General features: G+C 44.1%; 1 protein-coding gene across 7 annotated transcripts in view; it reads right to left on the bottom strand.

The window, feature by feature from the left end:
- Positions 1 to 17264, bottom strand: part of LOC124204151 (metabotropic glutamate receptor 2-like) — a 37322-nt gene that overhangs the window by 5757 nt on the left and 14301 nt on the right. For 5 of the 7 annotated variants that reach the window (XR_006878763.1, XM_046601178.1, XM_046601176.1 and 2 more), the window contains 8 exons: positions 12607 to 12707; positions 11442 to 11740; positions 10433 to 11035; positions 6407 to 6538; positions 3839 to 4018; positions 2219 to 2388; positions 1471 to 1625; positions 722 to 1087 (listed from right to left, as the gene is read on the bottom strand). Coding sequence is in view for 6 of the 7 variants with exons in the window: in XM_046601178.1 (XP_046457134.1) it covers positions 722 to 1087; positions 1471 to 1625; positions 2219 to 2388; positions 3839 to 4018; positions 6407 to 6538; positions 10433 to 10927 (1498 nt within the window). In the remaining variant the exon portion in view is untranslated. Of the gene's footprint in view, positions 1 to 721; positions 1088 to 1470; positions 1626 to 2218; positions 2389 to 3838; positions 4019 to 6406; positions 6539 to 10432; positions 11036 to 11441; positions 11741 to 12179; positions 12320 to 12606; positions 12708 to 17264 lie in introns of those variants that run through there. The other 2 variants (XM_046601179.1, XM_046601175.1) reach the window with 2 other exon arrangements.

Below are 17264 nucleotides of genomic sequence, written 5' to 3'. Positions count from 1 at the left end.
ACGTGAATTATTTTCCCGCCATTGATTCGAAACTATTTCAGCCGAAACTCAATCAAACGGGGAACAAAAAATAAACTCTTGCTCCTGCCAGGCTCCAGATTACGTATGCATTTAAATCAAACGCTTAGGAGTGAGAGAGAGAGAGAGAAAAGTTGCTGGCTGAATGGGGTGTGTGTGTGTGTGTGCAATCTGATTGAACTGCCAAATCATCAACGGGGACCCCAGCCCAGCATTTCTGCATTTGAAATTGGCGCCTTCGGTCCAGTGGCTTCGATTATCGCGGGCGGGAATTTCGAAATTCATTCGCTCAATCTAACTCGTCTCTGGGCCAATTTATTTTCTGCAAAGGCATTTAATAGAATAGACAGATAATATATGACTGTCTAAAGAAATCCCAAGTTCCATTTTTTAATTCCTTTTCAGGCCCTTTGTGGCTCCGGCGGAACTGTGGAGAAAGCGGATTCGCAAAAGTTTTGGACAGGACCCGCCTCACACACACACACACAGAGTCGGTTGGCGAGGGGCTTTCAACTTTTCCCAGTTGATGAAGAAGATCTTCAAAGAGGCGATAAGACTTTGGTGGCTCCTCCCTCATCCAAAACTTTGGAAACATCTTCATTTGATTATTCAACTCCCCCATGATAAATTGTATGACAAAATTTTGTTTGGTTTAATCCAGCGGAGGTATAAAAGCGGATGGAAAACAACAACAACAACTTACCGACAAAAGGCACCAGTCCCTCTTGCTCGTAGTAGGTGAGCTTGTCTCCGCCTTTGCATTCGGGCAAAGTTGACGAAGAATGTCCGGATGCGGATGCGCTGGAATTGAACCTGCATTTGAAATGCTGTTCCCAGAATTGGCGGAACCACGGATTGCGGCAGTTGTAGATCCTCGAGCCCTTGACAGCGTTGCGATAGTATTGATTCTCGCCGTTGCCGCTGGCGTTGGCACTGGCCGCACCTGACGCGAATCCGCCAGCCGGTCCGCCACCACCTCCGCCTCCGTTGTGATTAGCCGATCCGCCGCCGACACTGCCGCACACTTTGGCCGTCTTGGGTCGGAGAGCTTTGAAATAAGCGTCGAATCCTGATCAAAAATAGAACAGATAATATCATTAAATGGATATCCCCATGGCAACCGGATCCCGACATCCGATTTCTATCAAATCAACAAATAAAAAAATGAAAATGTGTAGATAGCGATGGAAGTGGAAGCCTTCCCGCTGGCAATTTGAGAAAGGCCAATGAATGATGTTGGAAACATGATTCCTTATAAAAAGACCTACACTCTGGATGATTGCTAATATTAGGTGGTGGGTGGGGTTGGGTGGGCAGACGCCTTTCAAGATGAGTGAGCAGTCAAGCCCTGAAGGGTGAGGAGGGCGTTAAAAGGTCAAGTAGCCATTTGCTCTCTCTCTGCTGGTGCAGGGTTCCCCAAAAACTGTTAAGATGAGCCGGAGAGTCTTTTACCGGCCAATGAGGATCTTTTGGGCAGGATGGTAATGGCTCCTTCGGCTGCAAACTCTTGATCGCGCACCGGATGCAATTTAGCTCCCCACGAGTCGCTGCCGACCCAAAGGAATTGGCCCGTCTTGTTCAGACGCATCGTGGCCGCCAACATCCGCCTGGGGAAAAAAAATATATAAATTCCAAACATTAATAACATTACGATCCGAAAAAATTATTTCCAAAACATTTCTCCCTTATTTTTCTTTTTTTCCTTCAAAAATATAAATGGCGGCGATCAATAAACGTCGTCCGTGATGTACACCACCACCACATCAGCATCACCATCATCATTTCTGTGTTAATACGCCATCAGCTAAAGCGTGAAATGGATGGGCGTCATTCCGGCTCCCACCCTCTTATTTTTTATTTGAAAAATGGGTGACACAATAAAAAGTAAAATATTTTAAAAAAGCGTCAGAGTTTCTTCCAAAAAACGGAGCCGGTTGCTATAATCCAGCCGAGGAAATCCGGCCATTGTACAATTTTACCCCCCTCCGACATCACGACGATGATGATGATGATGATGTTTCACTACTCCATCATGTATGTTTTTTAGTTCCTCTTCTCCCACACACAAAAGTTTCCTGCTCCAGCTTTTTAACCACTTGAGTTTTTTTAGATTATTCCAGCGCTAGCGACTTTAAAAAAAATTCTGCCACTCACATTCATCAATGGATTAAACCCTCGGGGAAATTGAATTTTGTCTCACCTGGTTTCGTCCTCGTCGGCGAACATGACAACTCCGCGGGCGCTGGATTTCTGCGAGAGCCGCTCGATGATGCGATCGTAATCGGCGTCTTCCGCCCGTCTCAGAATCTTCTCCGACACGGCGATGCAAATTCCGGCGGCCTCGGCCAGCGTCACGAACGAAGCGATACCCTTTTAAAAAAATAAAATAAAATACAAATTTCAGTTTTCATGCGAGCACGAACTCTCCATGGCCATCGATTTGCTCCTGTTTTTTTTTTTGGCTGGGCTCCTTTTGTGTCTGCATCTGTACAAATGATCGATCTGTTATTTTCTACCGTCTCGATCCCAGTCGACGACGACGACGACATGTATAACTGATGAACATTTCTACCCCCTCCACCCACCGACGCCAAAAATCTAATGGCAAAGTTTTATTTTTTTTTTTCCTCAGGAGCCAGGAGCCAGCTCGAATTCCCTGAAGGTGTTATTCCGTCCTCCTAGTCTTAGGCTTCCTTAGTCTTCCGACGGAATCCATTCAGCCCCAGGGGGGAGGGATGAGCCTGTGTAAAGTTTAATGAAACGAGTGGGACGAAAAAGCGGAAATCCCTCACACACACACACACGAAAAACTTGGCTCTATATTAGACGCTCTACACACTTGCACGCTGCAACATGCATGAAAATTCGGAGCAATGTGTGTACGTGTACGTGTAACTCGATTATTTATAGCCAATCTAACTGACTTTCGTCCGCCCTCTTTTTGCCATGGTGGTAAAACAGTCTATCTGGGATAAGACTAAAAGCTAACTAGGAGGAGGCTTTGTATTTACTTTAGCAGGAGCCCCAGGAGCTGGCAAAAGGCAGAGGGGGGGTCAATAACAGGAGCACACACACACCAAGTATATATCTAAGGAAAGCTGGACGCGGGGGGCTCTTTACCGGAGGGATGAGATGTATATGTATTTGTATTTATTTGTTAAAGATAAAGACTCTCTACTTTCTACTTTCTCCTTGGTCAATGTGTGGGTAGGGGACGTCCGGGGGTAGAAAAACTGTTGGAACAGGCACGTCACTTAGCGTGAAAAAGGAAAGAAGAAACAACAACAGCAGCAGCAGCAGCAGCAGCGGCCAAAAAAGAATCGGCTCTCTCTTCTCTTAAGAGAACAAATGTCTTGAGGGACGGCCCAAAGAGTTTCCTAGCCGGCCAACCCTCCCGTCTCTCTGTGTGTGTGTAGATGTTTAATGAAGCTTTAGTACTACTACTATTACAGTATGTTTGCGCTCCAGAGGAGCTATCTCTTATTCTCCCGCCGGCGGGCCCTGAAGGGAAAAGACAATAGTTGCCCGTTTTTCCGCTGGCCATGGCCAATGGACTCGATCCTTCTGCGCCAGTACAAACAGACGACGATGAAGTGGATGGACGGGGGGGGGGATCCTTGTATATATATTTTGACAAGGAGCAATTGTCTGGTCGGCTCTTCAGCTCTGGCCGTACGAAACGTTCCGTTAAATATATAAGACACACAGGGCATTTAGCAACGAAAAGATTAGGTCATAGTCATAATACTCTCTAGAATCTAGATAAATTACATAAAAGAATCATGGGATGGATGATCGAGTTGGATATAGGAGGACTAACCTTTTCTCCGTAGTCGCCTTCGACGGCCACGGTGGAGACGTACTTCCAGCCGAGTTGGCGGACCATTTCCACAAGGGCCTGGGCCTGGAAGTTATCGGGCGGGACGACGCGGCTGAAATACTCGAAACGCGACTTGTCAGACAGTTCGGCGCTAGTTGAAGCGTAGCTGATTTGCGGAATCTGCGGCCGGAATACAAAAATGAAAAAATTAAATTAAATTTCACAAAACAAGAAAAACCGAAAAATATTTTTTCCCCCAATTTAACTTTGGAATAATAATTTTTTAAAAATTCACAAAAAAAAAACAGAAAAATTCAATTTTGGCAAAGAATTTGGTTTCTTCTTGAAAGGAATGACGCACAAAGGCTCGAGAAAAGAAAAGAAAAACTTTGCCACTGACTTGTGCGACGCCGATTGTAAACAGACGACAAGAAAAAAAAAAGTTGGATGCAATAACGTATTGATGTTGTTTTCATCACAAAGGAGCTGGGAGAAAGCTTGTTCTCTCCGTGTGATGTTTATATTCTTCCATTTATTATTCAAAAAATAAATAAGTTGATAACTTTTTCTTAGAAGGAGTTTGCTGCTGCTCGGCCAGGTTTACTCAGCTTGGCTGATTCGCTACACGTGTGCGACGGAGGTGGCATAGGGTCTTGTAGACAACCCAGCCAATAAAAAAGAGATAGTAAAAACAACTGCTGTTGTTTTTCGCTACTTAAAACGGGCCAACCTAAAGACGTCACACGCTCCTTTTGAAGCTTGCTGCTCGTCTCCCCGGACAGATAAAATGCAAATCTAATAATATCCTTCCATTAACTGGCGCATCAGTTGAACGTTTTACCCGCTTTAGACAGGAGCTCTCTTGTTACTAGCCTTGCAAATTAAATTTTTAAAAAAGTAAGAAAAGGAAATAGAACTCAATTCAATATAGTTTGGTTTTTCCAAATAATAATTAAGTTTTTTTTTGTCTCTAACAAGATAAAAATAATAGTTATCTTAAAAATAATAAAATAGTTCACACTCTGGTTTACAAATGAAGAAAAACATATTTGCCTATTGTGAAGTACACAAACTATTTCCTTGTCAATTTTATATCGATGATTTACTAGTATATTCTAACGTTCTAAAACATTTCAAAAGCTTCGTAACTAAATGTCTCGTTTCGCTAAATTTTGGTTTGCGATATGGGCTGTCCTGGTTTTGCATTTGCCAATTGCAAAATCGGGAAAATGAGTCGAAAATTGACCCCAAACTTTTTTTTAAAAAATTATAAAGTCTTTAATTGAATTTGTCTTATAAAATCAAATGTTCAATAAAAAAATGATTGGGTAAAAAAAAATGAGTAAATCGAATAAAACCGGATGATACGATAAAACATTGGCAATAAACTAGATTTGAATAGCTACTTGTTACACTACACTAAAACATAATCTGATACTACTCCCTAATGTAATATCATTATTAAAAAAAAGATGATATACAGTAAAAAGTCGCATTGAAATTGCTCGGGCGATTTCGTTCCTTTGTGTGTGTGTGTGTGTGTGTCCGGGACGAATAATAATTGGCGCCTACCCGAAAATCCCCCCGTTTGGTAAATCTCCTTAGACGGCCATAATAATACGAATAAGAAAAGAAAGTTTTGTGCTCCTTGAAAACTGATCGATTTCAAAGGGAATAAAAGAAGAGAAAGAAAGAAGAAGAAAAAAAAGGAGAGAGGCCTTGCACAGATTTGAGTTTGCCCTGTCGAATCTCCGCATCAAAGTCGAGAGATAAATGGGGGGTGGGGGACTAGATCGCACCCTGCGAGGATATGGAGAAGAAGAAAAAACTCTTTGGCCCTTCCCATCATTTCACACACGAACAGACAAAGTTTTTTTTTCATTTTATTTTATTTTTTAAAAAGAAATTCGCCATTTTTCTCCAGCAGTTCTGTTTTTCCCGTATTATTATCGACCATCGTTCCATCTCTCTTTTATAATAAAAACGGCGGAGCACAAAAAATAAACTTTCAGTGTGTCAACACCCAACATCCCCCTTCTATAGACTGCTAGTGTTACTACACCCACATAAGAGCGGTGTAGTAGTAGTAGCATGTCTAGTTGTAATAACATCTCTCGCATCGCACAATCGATCGACCATCAAAAAAGTGAAGCAGAAGAGAACGGCCTCACCCAAAAAAAAAACAGAACAAAAAGAAAAGATTTTTGGCTCCTAGTCTGTAAAATGTAGCAGTAAACAAGGATCCGGCCGAAGGATCCTCAATTTTTTTCTCTCTCCTATTTTTTTTAGCACTTTCAATCCCGTGTGTGTGGGTGAAAAGACCATAGTAATATAGATCCAGACACACACACACACACAGATAGAGTGAGAGGAGTTGATTGATCCTCCTCCGGTCAAAGTGTCTCACTATTTTCCTAAGTGCATATGAAAAAAGGACCAGGAGCTCGCAGGAGCTCGCAGGAGCTCCTGCGTGGAGTGAAGTGTGCCAGGAGAGTGGGAGTACAGTGCGAAAAGCAGCAGTAGGAGTAGGGAGGATGGGGGGAGGAGGGTGGACAATAGGTGCGTTACCTTGAAGAGGCGGAGGATGTTGGCCACCATGATGGACTCTGTCGAGAAACTGGCACCAATCACGCCCGTGATGGGCTTGTGGGGCACGTAGCGCGGAGCGTCTCCCGATTCGCACTGGTACTCGGACGCGTCCTATTTACAAAAATAATGACCAAATTAATAACAACATTTTAATCATTCAATTGAAATTAATTTTTATAATTTTTATAATTTTGTAAATTCAAATGCAGACGCGGTGAATTTTAGAGGAACAAAAAAGAAAAAGAAAAAAAGAGAAAAAAAAATGGATTGGTGAATTGAAAGGAAATAACAGATCAATAAAAGGCCCTTCATTTTTATCCCCTCCCCTCGCTGGATGAGAAAAAAGAGAAGACGGGGCGGAAACGGAAAGATGGAAGGGGGGAGAAGGAAAGGATCTAGAGTATATTAAGCCGAGCGTGTGCATGTTATGTATACACAGACACACGTACGTTCCGTTTGCCCCCCTCTCCGTCTCATCCAGCTTCGTGTGTTTCGTGCAGGTCCTTTCCTTCCTTCCTTCTCACGACGCATTTGCTTTTCCGATTCATTCCGCTTGAAATGTACCGCAAAACTCATCGCTCGACCCGAAACCAACGAACGACATCGTCATCTTCTTTTTTCCCCCATTTCCCGCCATTTATTTTGAATTTTTTTTATTTCCTTTTTAAATTCAAACTGAGCGCGCGAGCCACACCCTGGGCGAGGGAAGGAAAATAGGAAAAGTCACGGACGATATACAACGCAGAGTGTTGGAATGTAATAAGAAATAAAAAAAGAGGCGAATGAGGTTTGTTGTTGTTTGGGGAGGCAGGAGGAGGCTGATTGCACGGGAGTCGGCACATCACGTCCGCCCCCTGACTCCCGCGGGAATGACAATCCAAAGATGATGGCGCTTTCCAACCAGTTCGGCAAAAAAAAAAACACCAAAACAAATACAACGACATTATACCAAGAACGGGAGCAAATTTCGTTCGTGAAATTTTGAAATTAAAAAAAAAAAAAAAAAGGCGGGAACAGGCGCACAGATTTGAATGTTCCGAGAAATAATCAAAGAAAATTGTGCAATCGCTTTTCCCTCTTGTGGGTCTTGTATAGAGATCGATTGGGACCTGGGTCTGTCTGTGTGTTTGTACAATTTTCGTTGCCTGGCGATGTCTTTTGTTCCTTCCTGACTTCTCCTCCATCTCGCACAAGGTTTGAATGATTGGAAAAAAGGAAAATGGAGGCAGCAGCCAGAAATGGAGGGGGAGGAAAACACAAAAATAAAACACGAGAAAGGAAAAAAACGAAGGATTGTGGGGAGGCATGACAATGAAGAGGCTCCCCTCAAAAGACGTCAAAAGAAAATCAAGAAAAAACGAACATTTTCAAATTTTCAAATTTCTCATTTTCGAGGGTTTCATCTCTGTCCTTTGCCCGACGCCAACGCCAACGCCTTGGCGGCTATAGGACACAAAACACAAGATGCTTCATTACAATGTCACCCCAGACACACACACACCATCATCTTCCTGGGAATTGTTTCTATCGGGTGGAGGAGAGAGACAAGTCCTCGGCGTCTTCTTCGCTTTCTATTTCCAAGCCCCAAAGTGAGAGAGAGAGAACATGGGCTGGCCGATCGATAATTCAACGTTTTATCAAAAAAATAAAGAAGAAGAAGAATCGGAGAACTGATTGTCCGACCCACTCTACGTGATCAAACATACAAGACTAGTAGACTAGTCTCTCTCTCTCCTAAATAATAATGAAAGAAAAAGAAAAAATAGACAAAAGAAAAATCGACAGTTCTTACGTTGATTATTATTTATGCTAATAATCATAGTTTCCGACGAGGGATTTTTTCATCTTCTTGATTCTCATTTATTTCTCATATTATTTATCTCGACGGTAGTGGTGGTGGGAGCCCCACGCCATTAACTGATTGATTCCGCTGTTGCCTAGAGAAATTTTATTTTACTCCTCCCTCCCCACTCTTGCACATCGCATATTGATGACGGATTCTTCCTCAAAGGAAGCAACTTTTTTCCTTTTTCGTCCGTCCTTTAATATTTTATTTTTCTCTCTTCAAAATCTTTACCGGTTCCTTCCCTTCCTAAGAGAAGAAGAAGAAGAACCTGCCCATATTGCACAACATAAAAGGGACTGAATAACCTCCTCCCCCTTTCCCCCTTCCCACTCTCTCATCCCCCGGCCCGTTCTCTATTAGATTTGATATGAAAGAAGAGAGAAGGAGAGAGAGAGAGAGACTGGGCAAGTCTGCAGGATTGAAGTGAACTGCTGATCGATGATGGGCAAACTTTGACGATCGAAAAGGAGAAGAGACTCTGCACAGCAGAGAGAGAAGGGGGTCACCCCGAACAAACTCAAACGCAATTCGAAATTGCGCGCCGTCAAACGCCCGTCTAGAAATTCGGGAGGAGCCGGCCAGACGGCCGAAAAGTCACGTTTTTCCATTTCCCAGCCATCTAGACTAATGTGACCTCCGACACTCTCAGAGTCCAATCCAATAATTCGATCGGGATCGGCTGTAACGGATAAAAAAAATAAAAAAAAAGGGGGCCGGACAAAACCCCCCCAAAAATATGAAATGAGATTTCTGGCTCCTGTCAAATATTATTTGATGAGCCAACAAACAACCCAGAAAAGGTCACGACCCGCTTTCTTCTTCTAATATTACGGCGGAGGGGCCCACAATTTTCCAACGCCAATTGTTGTCATCGCTCCTAGCTCCTCCCGGCCTTGTCTGTGTGTGTGTGTGTATATATAGTTGGTATGAGCTTTTTCACCCACGCGTCACTTTTTCTTTCAGTGTCTGGTGGTGGTGGTGGTTGGTGGGTTATTGACAAAAGAGGGGCAGACATCTTTTCTCATTTCCCAGTAGTTTCCCAGCCGAGCGAGCGACCGGCGTGAAAAAATGCGCCTAGGCAAAGACTTCATTGTCTCTGTAAATCATTTTGGGCTCCTTCGGGCTAGGAGCCCCAGTTAGGAGCCAGGAGCTAGGAGCCAGTTAATAATCAAGCAACGACGTTATTAAAAGGACCGAGTGTAGTCTAGTCTCCTTCTTCTTGTTGTCTATAGATACACACACACACACACACAAAAGGGAATTTCTGCGGCTCCTAACCCGCAATCAAATTGTTCGACTGGAAGGGAGAGAACTAAACTATTCCAGGGCTCCCTAAAAGTATGTTTTTTCTTCTGCTCCTTTCATCAAAACATTGGCCCGTCGTTTTATTTCAATTGCCAACCCGCACACACACACACACACACACTGGGCGTGTCCATCTGCTTTGCCTCGTTACGTTACATTAAGATCCAATTTCCAGTGTCAGCTCCTTAAGCTCCTCTTTTCTCTGGAAAATGCACGAGGGTATGCAGCAGCAGTATTGCGTGCAACGTCTAGTATAAATACACAGCAGCTCCTGTCAGTGACGTGTTAATGGCAAAGCTCCTAAAAACTTCTTTTTCACGTTTTCAGTAGAGTCCGGGCCGTCCAAAGGGGATCAACACGCAACTAATACGAGAGAGACAATACGAGAGGACTGGACTGTGGACTGGACGAACCTTCTCAGCTGGCAATGAGAAACGACTTAACAAAATCAATTTTCTTTTTTCTTTCTTTCTTTCTTTCTTTTTTGGCAACCGGAACAACATCCCGCAGTGTGAAAACACACGCAAACGTTTACTTCCTTTTTTTGTTCTGCTTCAAGGAAAAAGGCCGCAGGCAAAAACAAACGATCGGGAAAAGATAAACGCCTTGAGCCCTTGCCCTAGCCAACAAAACAACAAAATGCCTGGCCTGGCACTTCCGTGAAAAACTGGAATGGACTTTTTTTCTTTTCTTTTTTTCCTTTTGAAACTTCCTGTTTTTCGGTCACGGACATGTGTTGGAAGTTGTTTTGTATAAAGTGAGAAACAACTTTTTTTTCTTTTTGCGGTGGTCGGCGGCGGGCTAAAAATAACGCCTACGGAGAGACGGGGGAAAGGATGGATGGATGGGCGTACCTTGTTCATGTAGGATCGGACGAATTCCATCGACTGGTCGAGGGCGTGAGTGTCGCTGGAGCAAGTGTCGAGGATGACGGCGCCGATGGTGATGTTGGGCAGGATGTGCGGGTCGTCGTTGATGAGATCCAGGGCGTAGAGCATGGCTTCCAGTCGCTGGATGCCCTTCTCCTCCTTGATGGCTCCGCAGGGGAATTCCAGGCCACCGCCGCCGAGTCCGGCAGCCGCGCCAGCCGCTCCTCCTCCTCCGCCGCCGTGGTCCGTCAGCACCAGGTGCTCGTGCATGGGAAACAATCCGCCAAAGACAATGTCGCCCGGAATGCGGATCAGGTGGTGGGCGTACTCGCTCTCCCGCTCCGGCTGCTGCGGCTGCGGCGGGTGGTTCTGCTGGAAAGTGAAGGCCAACTGGCCGGAGGCGGCCGTCACCATCACGAAAAACACGGCGGCCGACAGCCTCAGCCATCGCCAGGAGCGACACAATAATTTCTTCTTCATGGCTGGTGGCAGCGACGAGGATCTTGTTCTCCGGATGTCTCCACTTGTCCGGTCATCCGCTTCAACTCTCTCTCTCGCAACCAGCCCAGCCAGCACCAAACCACTAACCTTTGATTTACACCGAATTAAAATTCCTTTTTTTTTAATTTCTGTGCGGATATTAAACCGATCGAATTTGGGACGGGCAGGGGATGTGGGGGAAAAAAGGATCGAAATTTATTGAACGGTCCCCGACGTGTCAAGTGGCCGTCAACGACGAACGACTCGGTGTCGAAGACATTCAAATAAATTTCTCCTTTCGGGGAAAAAAAAGGAAAAAAAAAACGGCGGGTAAATTCAAAATTTAAAGAAAAACAACCAAAAACCCAAACGGAATTTCAGATGAAAATAGAAATGAGAAAATGAGTTGCTTAGTAAGATAAAGGAGAGAAAGAATCAATGAGAAAAGGAGAGAGAGAGAAAGTGAAAGGAGTTCCGAGCGGGAGGACAAAAGGCAAGGATCCTGCTGGCCCACCTTACGCCAACCGACTACCCGCTCGCAAGGTGCGTGCAGTCGCGGATATTCCGGGACTGGGATGCTGCGCGCTCCTCTCAGCCTCTCCTACCCGACCGTTTCTTTTCTCTTTTCCCGTGTGTGTGTGTGGACGGGGATATCACCATCATCGTCGCCGAGAGAAAAGAAGAAGAAGAAGAACCAGCCAGATACAAACTTCCAACCCCAAAGGGAAAGGGAGGAGGAGTAATGTCAACTGCGCCGGCGCTGCCATTTTCTTCATTTTTATTTTGGGGGGTTGTTGTTGTCTTTCCTTCCGCCTAAAAAATAAAAAAAATAAAAATGGAATAAAACATTCCGGCAGTACTTCCGGAAAATGTAAATTCTTCTGCTCAAAAGTTGGCAGAAAAAAAAATTTGTGACGTCAAAAGAAATCGAACGACGGCCAGTCGCGCCGAAAAAAAATAAAATAAAACAGTTTAGCAATAAACAAACAATCGTCTGGCAGTGGTGGTCATCCGGTCGGAATCGAATTCGAATTTCAAATGAGCTAGCTCAGATTTTTAAATAGTCGTGTAATCCGGACGATACACGTGGAGTGGGTAGAGTAGGATCACGCCAAATGAATTTAGAATAACGGCGGATTACTATTTACTGTGCGGTCTATTTCTGGTAATAAATAATCCGGCAGGATCGGATCCACCTGGAAGATAATTGCAAAATTCCCGGCCCCTCTCCCCTTTCTTCTGCGTTACACACCGGCTCTTATAAATCCTCGGCCGCGTGTCTAAAATTGGGAAGGCCTATCACTCGTAAAAGATCGCAGATTCCATTTCGATTCGGAATGAAAATGGCGAAATCCGTCGTCGGCCTCCATCCATCCATCCATCCATCCCCGCCTCTTCATTTTTTTTTCCAACATCCTCATCTCTCCCGCAAATGAATCGATCGCTTTTTCCCGACTAAGAAAGAAAGAAAAAAACATTTTCACATCAAACGAAAGATTCGTTTCCATCAACACGTGAAGTTCCGGAGTTTAAAAAAAAATAAAAAGAAGAAGAAATTGATTGAATCTAGGAGAAAAGAATTAGAAAAGATTCCCGCTTTCTTTTTTTAAAAATTCCCGTTTGATGTCATTTCTACCTTCCTGGGCGTGTCACGAGGGAGGTAGAAAGGAGAATCTTACCGAGTGTGAGAATCCCGACAGGAACGATGTGTAGGAAGAACAAACACCTCGACGACACGGGAAAATCAAAATTTTTGCTCCCGCTCGTTCCTCACGTCAATCTAAAAAGAAAAGAAAAAACAGGACAGAGAAAAGGAAATGAGATCTCCGTTGCAGATTCGACTCTTCTTTAATAATAATTTTTAAAAAAAGTTTTGATTTTCAAATCCGGAACTCGTCTGCCAAAACATCCCGCCCAAAAAACGACACCCACCGGCGGGTGAGTGCGATTTCTATGAAAATCCTGCGACATTATTGTGGGGCAGCAACAGCACGGACCCGTGTATGTACACAAAGAAAGATCGAGATACTTTAGTCAAAGCTCCTACATCAAAGCTCCGAGTAGCTTTTTTTGTTTCTTCTTTTATTTGGCAGGGGGGTTCCAATCACAAGGGGGAGACAAAAATCGTTCAAAATGCCCACGCAATGCCAGACTGTGGGCAGAAAGGAGAGGCCGCCAAGTTGATGATGAAATCATTTCCTGATCTCTTGACAGGAAATCAAGAACAAAAAAACATTCTTGTTGGCGTCCCCCCCCCCACACCACCAACCAACACATCCTTTCTTATTAACCCGCTACACACCGCCAGGATTGAACTCGATCCTTCAAGGATTTAAAAAAATAAAAAGTTTTTCTCGTTACTGAAACAACAAAATCCCAACGAATAAAAAAGAAAAAAACACTTGGAAAAACTGAAGTTGTAAAAAGTCTAAGCTTTTTTTAAAAGAAAAAAAAAGAAAATCAAATTGTTGTAAAAAGAAAAGATCCCTCGCAGGAATAGAGAGAGAGAGCGTGTTGTATATAGTATCTCTTCAGCCTGAGACGTCTTTTTCCTGCTGTGTTGCTAGATCCTTTCGTTTCAATTTGTGATTCGATTGGCAGCTCCGAGTGAGAGCCCCGGTCAATAGCGCATCAGCAGAAATGTTTGGTTGTTCTTCTGCAAAGGACAGATCCTTCTAGTAGGTATAGAGACTCCAATTGCTTTACACAAGATATCCAAATATAACGTCGGCGACACAGAAAGAAAAGAAAAGAGACCCCCGGATCTAATGTAAACATGAGCAGGGAGAGAGAGAAAAGACATCCGCACGGCCGCCCCCCCAGCTCCCAATGAAAAAGAATTACACGCACACATTTCTTTCTTTTTTTCTTGCCGAATCGGCTCAAGTGACGTGACGCGTCTGGAATAACTGCACTGCATTGCATTTGTTATATACCCGCACACACACAAAAGAGAAAAATTCCCCTTTTCCATCTCTGTGGTGTGTTACGGAGAGAAGGAATGGAAGAAAGAAAAAAAGAGATTTGCAGCGGATGAATCAAATTCCCCGCGCTGAATATAAATCAGCCGGTAGTCGTCGTCGTACTAGTCTAAAACGTGTTCATCTCCGAGAAGAGAGAGATGAATAGAAAAGTGCCGGCCTTCCATCCTTCCAGCGTTTATTGAAAATCACAAAATTGCCACGAACGGGATCGTCTTTTTTTTTCTAGTCGCCCGTTCGATGTATAAAAACACACACGACGACAGGGGGGCTGAGAAACATGGAAAAGATTTCTATGGAGAGCCTTGCTACTCCTAAGACGGGGAAAAAATACTGACAAGTAGTTTTTCTTTCTCAGCTCCTAAGAGCTCCTATTTAAATAGCTGATACAAGCCTTTCACACTCGACGCGCGCGTGTGTGTACATTAGGAGGAGGCAAACAGATAGAAGGGCAGGATGAATCGAAACTGTCGATAACAAGGTCCAAGACATGAGGGAATCTGAAAAGAGCAGAGCAGATAGGATTCGGCGGCATCTATGGCAGGCCCGGCACCTGTCATGTCCGTCTCTCGCCCTACACATCATATCGACCCGTCAAACACACACACACGGGTCTCTCTCTACTCTACTCTCCTCTCATTCCCGTCGTGAAAAGCTTGTTGACGTTGTCCGTGAAAAAAATATATAAAAGGAGCTCTCTCCCTCCCATTCTATCCATCTCCCGCTCCTGCGTGTCTTTGCACAGGCCGTTTGCTGCTGCTGGTGGTACTTTCTCTTCATTTAGGAGCGCCAGGCCCCCCCTTTTCATTTTCGTACTATATAGCGCACACACTCCTGATGGGCTCCTGGCTCCTGCCTGTCCTTGTTAGAGTTGAGATCCTCCCCCAGCTCCTCACGCATCAAAGAGGGGGGTGTCATCATCCGCCCGTCGGCGCAATGTCAATTCACACTGGCCTGTGTGTGTGTAGAGCCTCGATCCTTGGGTGAGTTTATACGACCGACACACGCAATCAAAAATGGATGAACCCAAAGGATTAAGTTTTGACGACTTTCCAGCTCTCCTGAATCCCAAACGACAACAACTTTTTGGAGGGCGGTTAGTTTGAAATGGCGAAGAAAAAACAAAATTGCGAAGCGACAATTTGGCTGTTTGCGAAAACTCGTCTAGCCGGCGGCTGATTAGGATATATCAAACCCCGACCACACCCGCAAGTCGCCAGCATCAGGACTCTTCTTCGCCGGAATGAAATTTTTTTTTTGGGTGTAGAGTAGAGCAGCAGCAGCCGGACTCTCTGGCTTGCCCGGCTTGTCAACCCGAGATAAATGGGAAGCTCCCCCATCTAACACTACCGACATGATAGTTTTCTCGTGTGTGCCATTTCCTTTGATGTGTCTGTGTGTCGGTTGGAAGAAGCAGTTCCCATCCAGGGCAGATGTCGCTCTGGCCGGAACATGTCCGCGTGACGATGACGAGACAAAAGGAGCTAGACGAGAAGGAGCGTCTCTTTTATAATGAGCGATTTCTTATCAGGAGCTCACACACAAACAACTACAAAGGCGAAGGATTTCCGACCGGCGCCGATTCCTTTTTTCTTCTTCTTCTTCTCGGTAGGAAAATTTGGAAAGAACAAAAAAAAGTTTAGCAATTACAAGTCGGGTGAGACGACGAGCACGACGACACTGTTCGACTCTCTACACCGACGTCAGGGTGGGAAGAATAGGAGCCCCTGTTGATGTATCAAAGTCTCTTTTTTCTTTTGGGATTTCCTTGACACAAAGGAAAGAGGAGAGAAGAAGAAAAAGTTTCGTCGATCGAAGGTTCAAGTTTTTGAAAAGGAGAAAAAAAAGTTGATCCGGCGGAGAAAATAAAATTCCGGAGGGCCTTTTGTTTTGTTTTGTTTTTTGTTTGAGTCGGTTCGTTATTGAATTCGAGTTCATTTAGCAATCGAGCCGAGTCGACGACAAGGCTGGCCAATCCGTTTTTACTCACGACAGCAAGTATATCCGCTGGATGGTTTCGGCAGAATGTCGTCCCCCCACCGGGGAGGGGGATGATGACATGGAATCGGTCATTCCCAATTCTTTGCTGAACGAACCAAGGTCAGAACAAACAAAATTGAATTCCAGACTTTTTTTATCGAGTCTCTAACTTTGAACAGGATCTCTAGCTCCTAGCTGCTCGCCGATGGCCCTCCCATCTGAATAACAATTCCGGCCGCCACCCAACCCTGTCCCATTTTTTGTCTTCCGCTGCTGGATAAAGTCAACACACGCACAACTGAGTCAAGAAGAAGTAAAAAGTCTTGAGAGAGGGAAAAACCTCTCCAAATCAAAGTCTACCTCGCCAAAGTAGAGCTCGAAGAAAAAGACAAGAAAAATTCAACGGTGCGGAATGAATGCTGATTTATAGTCCCCCCCATCCAACCCACCTCCTTCAGTAAAGTCACAGGGGTTTCCGGATCCTTACGGGATCGAAAGGCGAAGCTCCACCACAATCGAGAGAGGGGGAATTGAAATACGAAGATTGAGGAATGGCAATTTAATGTTGTTTTTTTCTTTTTCATTTAGATAAATGGGATGGAAATAAATTACTCTCGATCAGAAATAAACAACAACCAGGTCGATTTTTTTTGCCCCCCCCCCCCATCAGCGATCGATTAATCGACAAACGTCCAGACGATCTAAAAATCTAAAAATAAATTTTTTTTTTTTCTCAATTTCGTCTGGACGAACGAAATAATCCGAAAAAAAGTAAATTTTGAATTCCCCCAAGATGCCAAAGTTATAAATATAAAAAAATATCGAGGGGAAAAGAGAGACGGCAAATAACAAAAACGAATATACAAAGACATCCATCAAGAGTTCGGGGGGCATACAACATTTGCATCCCTGGGAGAGAGCTCCGTGGAAAGAATCAGATTCAATATAAAAATTTCAAAAAAGAAATATACTTTTTTTTCTTTTTTCTCGATTCCCCCATTTTTCATCATCAGAAGTTGACATCGATCGTGTTTCCCATACATCAAAAACCCGGGAGCCACTCGAGTCGGGGGGTGGGTCACAGAAAAAGAAAAAAAAAACTAGCTTTTAATAAATATATCGTCGAAATTGGTGGAAGTCCGACGACTACTTCCAACAGTTGTATAATATACGTTTTGACTGATTGAAAACGATGCTGCCGAGATGCGAGGATCGATACACGAATATTTATAGCCAACTGGACGATTTCTTTTACCCTTGGACTCAATCGATCCGCTCCTATTTTATTCTTTTTCAAACTTGTTTACGGGCCCTGGGAAATACTTGTAAAGGGTTAAGGTTACCATAATATTCACACACACACTTCTTGTGCTATG

This window comes from Daphnia pulex, chromosome 10, assembly GCF_021134715.1.
Source record: "Daphnia pulex isolate KAP4 chromosome 10, ASM2113471v1".
NCBI classification, from domain to species: Eukaryota; Metazoa; Arthropoda; class Branchiopoda; order Diplostraca; family Daphniidae; genus Daphnia; species Daphnia pulex.
Note: the sequence above shows the minus strand (reverse complement) of the source record. Positions and strands in the feature narration are given on the sequence as shown.